This window comes from Lynx canadensis, chromosome D1 (assembly GCF_007474595.2).
Source record: "Lynx canadensis isolate LIC74 chromosome D1, mLynCan4.pri.v2, whole genome shotgun sequence".
NCBI classification, from domain to species: Eukaryota; Metazoa; Chordata; class Mammalia; order Carnivora; family Felidae; genus Lynx; species Lynx canadensis.
The window spans coordinates 103,336,791-103,347,362 of record NC_044312.2 but is presented as its reverse complement, the minus strand read 5'-3'; the positions used below and the strand labels follow the sequence as shown (position 1 = coordinate 103,347,362).

Genomic DNA, 10,572 nt, shown 5'->3' with positions numbered 1-10,572 from the left:
CCAGATGGATGATTCTGCCCAGAGTTTATGGCATAGATGTGATGGTTCAGTTTTAGATCCGCCTCCGAGGGGCTGGGGCTTTCCCACATAGCTCTGGTCTTGGAAACGAGGCCCTAACCCCGTTGGTAAGTCACAAGGAAAGCGCATTATTCTGATTCTCATCTATGTTCCTGCAAACTTGGGCACAAATCATTTATAACTTAGACAATAACAAGTGTATGTAGTACCTTTTACAGCTTTGGAGACAGTTATTTTATTTATTTATTTATTTGTTTATCTGTTTGTTTATTTACTTATTTGAAGACAGTTATTACTAATTCCTTTATTCAATCTTGATTTCTCTAGGTCAGCTTTTCTCAAAGTCTGTTTTGCCAAAACTACTATTCAGTGAGATGTTCATAGAAGGGTCCCACATCCAAATAATGTGAGGCAACTCTGAGCTGCATGAAGTAAATGTCTTCACTAGACAACTTCTTAGAGCCTTTGGTATAGCATAAATCTCCAAGAAGGCAGTATGGTATGCAGCAATTCTCAAATGTATTCAATCATATATAAGCTTATTCAGTCGGATATGACCTGACTCATGACCAAGTAGTTCGTGGGACTAGTGTGCAAAACATAATTGGAGAAATGCATTCAATGACAAATCAGAGAGCATTTCTATAAAAGACATCAGTTCTAGTCCTGACTCTGCCCCAAAGTAGTTATGAGACTTAAGGCATGTCAATTCACTTTCTTGAGTCTACTTTCTCATCTATAAAACAAGGTTATTAGTTCTAGTTGGTGACAGCCACAGGTGGAGAAGGCTTTCCACTTTCCCTCTGTGGGTGAGAGTCTCAGGACAGCCCTGACAATGAAGATGTAGGAGAAGAGGATGAGGGCAAAGGGGAAGGTGACAACCGATAAGCCCACAATAAATAATACGAGTTCATTGATCCTTGTGTCTGAGCAGGACAGTTTGAGATGACTTCTCTCCTCAACCAGCTGCAATGGTCTTGGGTTCAGCTTGGCAATAAAGTTCACAAAATACACCAAGAATCAAGCTTTAAGAAAACTTTAAGGATACGGGACAGCCACAAAACACACACACGAGGGCATCATACAGGCCTCATTTAAAAAAATTTTTTAACATTTATTAATTTTTGAGAGACAGAGAGAGAGCACGAGTGAGGGAGGAGGGTAGAGGTCTCATTTAGAAGGCACAACTTCTAAATATCCCAGTCATTCCATACTTGGAATGTGCATGGTCATGAGAGAGAGCACTCGTTGGGTGTGGACGACCTCAGTTCAGGAAGGCTTCAGCTCTGGAGTTCCTTAGCCATTACGCCTTGCTTCTTGATGATCCCCGTAGAGATATGTGACTAGCACCCCTTTTCAGGTACAGCTGCGTCTATGCAAATATAAGCTGCTCATCAATTACAAATTCCTCCATAACCAATTTTAACAAACAGATAAAAGTGGCCAAGAAGCTTCAGAGCCACTTTGGCAGGGCTGTCTTGTATCTTGGATCCAGGATCCACCTAGAAAATTCTGGAATTCATTGCAAGAGGGATTAGACCAAGGGTCAAACCTCGGACTTCCTTGAGGCTGAGAAAGGCTACAAACTAGGTTTTACTGCTTCTCTCCCAAATCCCACCTGTATCTACTAACCAAGACTCAATGAAGGAATCAGGCACTCGTAGCCTGGAAACACCCCTCAGGTGACCCTTGTGCTAAAGAATCACTGAACCCCACAAACTCTGAGTTCCACTCCAGCTCTGGGATTTTTGCAAACCTGGGTGCCCACTGGTTGATGGAAATGTCTTTCAGACATCTACCTTAAGTAGCTCCCCAGAGGAACATGTTCTTTTTCTGTGTCCAAATCCTTTTTAAAAAACATTTGCAGCTCTGGAGCAAACTTTTATTCGATATTTAATCTGATTCCTCTAACAATTGCACTGTAGCGTGAAGAGATTTGGTTCTAAATCCTGGCTTTTCAGGAAGTTGGGATTCACCTGCGTGATCCATAGAAATTATTTAAGCATTGAAACTTGCTTTCTTCGTCTGTCAAACTGGAGTAATCATCCGAACATCCCAAAGCTGTTTGTGAGTAAATGGACATGTATGCGAGACAACCATAGATCCTCGTATATCGTAGACACTATTAAAAAAATTCCTTGTTTTGGGAACTGTCCCAGGCTCCCAACCCCAATCTACCTTCCCGGCCAAAGTTTATTCAGTGCCCAATCTAAGACTTCTCTTCTTCTCTAAACTCATAAAAGCCCAACCTCCATAAGAGGACATACGTAATCAGCCACCCGCCCTTCTCTCTGGTGTCTCTCAAACTTTTATGCTTCATTTGATTTTTGCATTATAAATTTAAAATCCACTTGCTTCTATATGACTTACCAAACTGGCCTCCAAGTCCTTCTTCCTCAAATACCTCAAAGTCCACCCTGTTCTACCCACAACTCCAACATGAACCATAGAACCCTGCTTTCACTATTCCACCGGGACAAGGAGAGAGTCCTAGATTTATAATCAAGAGACTTGGGCTCTGCAGTGAACTCACTTGTGACAAACCATGTTACCAACCTCAGTTTCTTTTTCTGTAACATAACAATTGGTCTGATATGTGCAAAGAAGGTTTTACGACAGCTTTATCATTACGCCCATTTATGTACAACGGCATGTGCACAAAGAGATGCCTAGGAAGAGTCAGCAAAATATTGAGAGTGGTTGTCTCAGATCGTGTTTTCCAAAAACAGCCAGCCACGACAATATTTCCATCTCACACGCTCTTGAAGAAGTTTGCCACTTCTTCATCAAGAGATGGAGTCAGTGTCCCTCTCCTTGAACCTGGAGAGCTTTAGGGCTGCTCTGATTAATAGAGTGCCCCACAAGTGGTGCTGCACGATTTCCAAGACTCTTAGAAAAGCCAGTATGGCCTCCACCTGGCACTTTCTCCAGATGTGTGCCTCTGGAGCCCTGAATTTCCCTGTAAGAAGTCCCTCTGCTCTGAAGCCACCATGCTGGAGATTCCATGTGGCGAGGCCACAGAGAATCAGAGGCAGATGCCCAAAGAGCTCCAGCTTTTCCAGCCTTCGAATCTCGGAGTCTGCAGAAAGTGAGTGAGTGAACATTCAGCTGATCCAGTGTCAGCTCGGGCTGTCGGCACATGAGACCCCAAGTGAAAACTGCCCATTGTGTCCCGTCAACTCCTAGAACTGCGAGAGACAACAATAAAATGACGGTCCTTGTTTTAAGTCCCTATATTTTGGGGTGGTTTGTTATACAACACTCTGTAACCAAAATAGTGATTTTGTTTCATAAAATGGAGGGATTTATATAATACTCTCTTATTGCTTTATCATTTTGCAGTGACTATTGCTTTAGGAAGAAAAATACTTTTTTATTTTAAGTAAGATAAAATGTCTTGTCCTATTACACCACCATGCTTAACCTGGTTCCAGAATCTTCTGTTCCAGAATGTTCTGTTAAACATCGATTGGGCAGATCTGTGATTTTATCTCTTTATTCTGGTTTCATCCAACCTATATGTGATAGGATAAGAACCAGCAGGTTTAGACCCAGGCGATTTGGTTTGAATTGGTGGTCATCCATGTGGGCCAGTCCTCCATTAGCTCCAGCTCGGATGCTCCCCAGGAGCCTGGATCCTTTCTAAGGTGCTTCATCCTCAGTGAGTAATGGGGAAGCTGATTTGGCTAGGGATGGACTTGGATGCAAGTTGGGAGTTTACCCGACGAAGTGAATTAGGATTTAGTTTAAGACACAAAAGACAATCGATTCAGGAAATAGAGAACCGCAAACTTTTATAAAAACCTTGACAGGTTTCCATGGAGGAGAGGCATACATCTGGGCCCAGATGCTTGAATTCCCTTAAAGGATCCTTGTACCTGTCATGTCAACAAACATCTATGGCAAGCCATCAATAAGCCATCAATTTACCAGGCTCTGACTCTGACCCTGGGACTAAAGGGATGAATAATTCACAGCCCATGCTTTTCGGAGCCCTCGCAGACCAAAGCGAGAAATTGACACGAAAATAATGTTAAGAGATTTGTAAGACCGGATAAGAAAAGACAATATTTAGTCAGTAACTGATGTCGTTAGATTTAGAATACATAAAGATTTTCTGCAAAGCACTGTCAAGTGAATGTTAATGTATTTTAGTGCTTTTGTGTTAGCCATACCTGAGGAAAACCAACTTGTGGCCTGATGAATAAATTAGCAGAATTCCCTATCACCTAAGTGTGAGTAACACAAATGCAAGGGAAATGCCTAGAAAAACAAACTGGAAAAAAAAAAAATTCATACATTGGCTAAACATGGCTCATAAAACCCAATGCAAAACATGCCAGCAAAGGTGCATTATTTTATTTACTAAACAAATATATTTTTTTAAATACCTAGTGAGAGCAAAAAGAAGAGGAGATAGCACCGTTGCTTGTCTGGCTTTTCCTTCATAGAGAGGGAGACAGACAATGAAGGCGTGAATAAATAAATGATGGCTGTAATATGAGCTAGCAAGAAGGCCTGGGATAAAAAGTGCACTAGGAGCAGAGAATAGACAAAGACCCAGCGTGGGATGGCTATTTGGGATGGAGAGGTGCAGGAGTTGGGGAAAGCCTTTCTTGGGTATTTGAGTAGAGAACTGAATAAAATAAGAGAGTGAGCCATGAGAAGTTCTGAGTAAACACATTCTAAGAAAAGGGGAGAGCAAGTGGAAGGATCTTGCTGCAAGAGCAGGGTGGCGCCCTCACAGAACAGGGTGGACGAGGGAGAAGGAGATGAGAAGTAAATATAGTCATGGTGGTAGTTCGGGACGCAACCTGGCTAAATCTGTCCGGCCATGGTGAAGACTTTGAATTTTATTTAAATACTCTAAGTAAGCGGTGCCTGGGTGGCTCAGTCAGTTGAGCATTCAGCTCTTGATTTTGGCTCAGGTCATGATTCCAGGGTTGTGGGATCGAGCCCCACATCGGCTCCGCACCGGGCTTGGAGACTGCTTGGTATTCTCTCTCCCTCTCTTTCTGCCCCTTTCCCCCGCTCACCCTCTCTGTCTGTCTCAAATTAAAAAAAAAAAAAAAAAGTATAAATAAATACTCTAAGTAAGAACTAAATCCTTGGAACTGGATGAAATTACCTAAGGGTTAACTACAGAAAGAGAGAAAGACCTATGACCAAACCCTGTGTGGACTCTAACATTTAGAAATAAGGACCCAGCAAAGAAGTCAGAGGAACAAGAACCAGGGAGGTAGGAAACCGGAATAAAGTAGTGTCAGGACTCCTGAGGAAGAGAGTGAAAATTCTTCCAGGAGAAAAGAGGGATCGACTGTTTCAAATACCACAGGAGGCCAGCTGTCAGCCCTTTGATCTTCCCTTGTGATCTGCTCGTGTCAACCCAGGCAGACATCATCCCCAGCGACCTCTTCACCGGTCCCGTGTCCTCAGAGTTCAGCCCACATGGAAACTGTCTCCTGCAGAACATGTTTCCCAGAAGATGAAAACATCTCAAATCTCTTCTTTGCTCCCATTTTCCTTCCATTGCTTATGCTACTCTCTATTCTCCTTTTAATAGAGGTATTTAGATGACTCGGAACTACAGTCTCCTTTTAAAACTGGCATATGGCTTTAGGCAATACCATCTGTGATCTTTGTAACCAAGCAAGAATACTGAGGAGCATCTTCTACTTTTTTTGATAATACAAGAAATACTTTACTGTAATCAAGAACAGTTTATCCGAAAGATACGAGAATTATCTAACAGTCCAAAAGCAATCAATGTAATCCACCATATTAATAAGCACAAAATAAAACTATATGATCATCCTAGTGGATACAGAAAAATCTTCTCACGAAATCCAAAATCCATTCCTGATTTAAAAAAAAAAAAAAAGGGGGCGCCTGGGTGGCTTGGTCGGTTAAGCATCTGACTTCGGCTCAGGTCATGATCTCACGGTCCGTGAGTTCAAGCCCCGCGTCGGGCTCTGTGCTGACAGCTCAGAGCCTGGAGCCTGTTTCGGATTCTGTGTCTCCCTCTCTCTCTGCCCCTCCCCTGTTCATGCTCTGTCTCTCTCTGTCTCAAAAATAAATAAACGTTAAAAAAAAAAAATTAAAAACAAAAACAAAAACAAAAACAAAAACAAAAAACAAAACAAAACAAAAAAACTCTTAGGGCACCTGGGTGGCTCAGTTGGTTGAGCATCTGACTTTGGCTCAGGTCACGATCTCTCGGTTCGGAAGTTCGAGCTCCACATCGGGCTTGCTGCTGTCAGTCTGTCAGCGCAGAGCCTGCTTCAGATCCACTGTCCCCTCTCTCCATCCCTCCCTGGCTTGCGCCCCCTCAAAAGTAAATAAACATTTAAAAAAAATTTTTAACTTAAAAATTAAAAAAAAAAAAAAAAACCTCTCAACAAACTAGGAATCAAAGGGAACTCCCATAAGCTAATAAAGGGCACCTATGAAAAACCCACACAGTGACTGATGAAAGAATAAGTTTCTTCTGATCAAGAACAGGACAGGAACGTACACTGTCATTACTTCTATTAAACATTGCATTGGAAAGGAAATAAGGCAGACAGAGAAAGACAAATACTGTATGATCTCACTTGTATGTGGAATCTAAAAAAACAAACTCCTAGAAACAGAGATCATATTTGATAGATGATAATAGATAATGGATAGATAGATCGATGATACATGGATGGATAGATAATAGATATGTAGATAGATTATAGATACATAGATACTTAGATAATAGATGGATAGATAGATAGGCAGATAGATTAAATAGATGTAGATGATAGAACAAAACAATTAAATATATATTAAATGCTATTAAATGGTAAGAAAACAATGATCGGTGTTTGGAAAGGAACCTTGAATTCTTAGGCAATCACTGAAATTGAACAGGAAAACACGAAGGCAAGGTTGGTGACTGCCTAGAGGCACTGTACTGATGAACTGCTTATTGGAGGAAGCAACTAAAACCCAGACGCTTCTGAAATGATTCGCATCTGAGACTTGGAGCCTGGGAAGGAGACAGGGGGAAATACACAGGGGGGGTGGCATTTGTGAGCAGACCTTTTCGAGTGAGAGAGGCTTGGGATCAGGTGCTCCCTGTTCTGCAACTTTCTTGCTGCAGAACTTGGACAAGTCATATCACCTCTGTGGGTCTAATATCTTCCTTTTGCAAAATGAGGTCAACCAGAATTACTTTCCACTCAAGTCGTTGGGACTAAAGTAAATCATTCGTGTAAAGCCTTTAGCCTAGTGCCTCGAATTAATTTAAGTGTGTATTTAAGCGTATATTACTTCAAGAGTTAAGTTAAAAAAATTTTTAGTGAACTCCACGTCTGCAGGTGTCTGGACCCAAGGCTAATGTCAGCCCAGAAGACACTTTTCCAGACAGTTCTAAAATGAAAAGGCCCACCGATCAGCTATGGGTCTTTCTGCCCACTGGTGCTCATTGGGCTGCAGACCCTGGGACAATCACCATAATCAAATTAATTAACGTTTATAGAACTTCACCCAGCACCTTCTGTTTCTCCACATGTACGGAGTTGTCGTGAGAATAAATGTGATACACACAAAACCTGGCAGAGGGTAAATGCTCAATAAGTTTTATTTCACAGTTGAGAAAGCAGACTGACAAACCCTAACTAATCTGAAGCCATACAGCTAAGAAGTGACCGCCTGGATGTTTTGATGCCAAATCCGGAGCTCCTTCTACAACATGCTTGCCTCTGTTCCTGCCACGGAAACTGATCTGTCAGGGGAACATTTGCCTGGCAGTTAATATTGGAAAAACGGGCCCCAATATGCACTCTGTGCAGTTGCTTTACCCCACCCTGCAAAATGTAAGTGACTTGTGCAAAAAAAAAACAAACAAAAAAAACCAAAAAACAAAAAACGAACAAAGACTGATAAGTCTTTGGATTTTCCAAAGATATTTACTCCACTCATCAAGTGTGTGTTGTGCCTGGAATGTACAGAATTCAACAGATGCTAGCAAATAAGACAGACATGGTCCCTGCTCTTTTTTGCCCTGGATCCTCGAAAATCTAGTCCTATAAAGTAGGTCAACCCACTTGGCAGATACAAAAAAAAAAAAAAAAAACAACTGAGGACGAGGAAGTTGGAACCGAAAGGTAGACACTGGAACCAGAGATGAATATGTTTATTCGACAAATACTTGTTGGGTGCTTTTTATTTGCTAGGTGCTTGGCGAGGCACTGACCGCACAGAAGTGGATTTCACAGATAAAAACGCCTCCTCTCGTGTAGTTTACCTTTTAGTTTGTGAGAATTAGACAATATCACATGTGTAGCACATCGGGCATCGGATGGTGACAAATATGACATAGAATAATAAATCTGAAAGTGGAGGTGGGAAGTTCGGGTGCAATTCGAAGTAGGGTTGTCTGGGAAAGTCTCCCCAGTTGGTGGAAGTTGAGGATAGACAGAAAGGACAGGGAAACGAAGGAATGACGTACTTGGCAAGAGTCCCTCTAGGGCCTTCCACGAGACTTTGACCTGCTCAGGGCTTTCACAGCCGCCTCCTTTACCTCCTTATTCCTCAGGCTATAGATGAAGGGGTTCAGCATGGGGGTCACCACTGTGTAGAGCACTGACACCGCTCGGTCCTCCTCCGAGGACTGGCCCGAGTTGCCTCGGAGGTACATGAAGATAAGAGTGCCGAAGAAGAGTGACACGGCCGTGAGGTGGGAGGCACACGTGGAGAAGGTCTTGGCCCGGCCCCCCGCGGAGCGGATTCTCATGATGGCCATGATGATAAACACGTAGGACACCAAGATCACCAATACACAAAGAGGCATGACAAAAATGGCAAACACAATAATGACCACCTCCTGGGTGTAGCTGTCCCCACAGGTCAGCTTTAACAGGGGAGGGAGATCACAGAAAATAAAGTCGATCTCATTGGTTCCACAGAAGGAGAGGGTGAAGGCTGTGACCGTCCGAACAAAGGCACTGGAGAAACCAGCCGTATAAGCTGCAGCCAGTAAGCCCCAGCGGGCCTTCTCGGTCATGACGGTGACATAAAGCAGGGGCCGGCACACGGCCACGTAGCGGTCATAAGCCATGATTGCCAGGAGGTAGCAGTCGATGGAAGCAAAGAAGGTGAAGAGGAAGAACTGAGCGGCACAGCGTGTGTAGGACAGAACTGCCCCATGCTCCAGCAGCATGGCCAGCATCTGGGGGACCGTGACGGACGAGTAGCAGATGTCCACGAAGGAAAGGTGGCCAAGGAAGAAGTACATCGGGGTGTGAAGCCGGCCATCCACACGGATCAGGATGACCATTCCCGTGTTCCCCAGCAGAGTGAGGAGATAGAAACTCAAAAACACCAGGAAGAGAGGGAGCCCCCACTCGGGATGCTCTGGGAACGCAGTGAGGAAGAACTCGGTCACTACAGTGTCATTCCTCCCAGCCATCCATCCGGCGGTTTACCTGCGAGGATGGACAAGAGCCAGGTGAGGGGACCCTGAAGACACGCACAAGTCATTTCCAGCAAGAAGGCTTTAAATTGGGTGTCTGGCAGGAGGCACCGGACTTGAACAAACCTTGCAGTTTAAGTGGAAATGGACAAATACAGAGCTCTCTAGAAGAGAAAACTGATGAACGCCTCTATTACACTAAGAACGGACAGCAAGTGCTTATCTGACTTTCAAGTCAGCCCTTGTATTTGCAACTCTGTCTCCAATTAGCTGTTTGATCTTATACAAGGCACTTAACCTCTCTGAACCTCAATTTCCTCCTCTGCCAGAAGGGGATCATAATATCTGCCCTACTTAAGAGATAACGTTAATGCATAGATTAAAACAGATGCAAAAGTGTACAGGAAAGCTAAAAGCACTCCATGTATATACAGTAGCTATTTAAAATCGTAAATGAATGTTTTAAGGAAGGAAAATTTATATTTTATTGAACAAAGGAGCATGAACTGAAAAAAAAAAAAAAAAAGCATGTTAGCAATCAGCAATGGACTCTGACTGTAGGAAGGAAGATTTCTATTCTCAGTCTAAAAGCAGGCATGTTTAACAAATAGCTGTTACCCTAATTAGGGTTGGCTGCCTGGCTTATTAAGGGGTTTTCATTTGTTGCTTTTTGTAAGTACTAGCAATAACCTTGGAATCAAAACAACAAACATAAGCTCTTTTCAGCACCTAACAAAACTCCATAAGCATTGTTTGGTTGTTCACACAGTCCTGGAAAAACGCAGAGGTTTGCTCATAGACAAGCATCCAAATTAGAAAGCAGAAACACTTCTGCAGTCTGGTATCTAAGCGCTGTTGGTGGGATCTCAGCTAAGGGATTTGGAATCTTTAGGGTTCTAAAGCAGGGCTGTAAAGGAGGACTTCGATCCTGTTTCATTCCCCGATGCACCAGCAGCCAGGCCAATACTGAGCTGATCCATTAGGGAAAATAACAAAGAACAGAAATTAGATCTGGAAGCCATGGGACCTGCCAATGCAGAAGAGACCTGTGTTCTGATTCATCCACACAAGATGCGTGACCCTAAGCAAGTCATTTTTCCCCTCTGGACTTC

At 43.1% G+C, this 10,572-nt stretch overlaps 1 protein-coding gene across 1 annotated transcript; it reads right to left on the bottom strand.

The window, feature by feature from the left end:
- Nucleotides 1-8,512: 8,512 nt before the first annotated feature.
- On the bottom strand, nucleotides 8,513-9,457 carry LOC115526161 (olfactory receptor 9Q2-like). The gene has a single exon (XM_030333643.1). It carries the CDS (start codon nucleotides 9,455-9,457, stop codon nucleotides 8,513-8,515), a length of 945 nt encoding a protein of 314 aa, XP_030189503.1.
- Nucleotides 9,458-10,572: the final 1,115 nt, after the last annotated feature.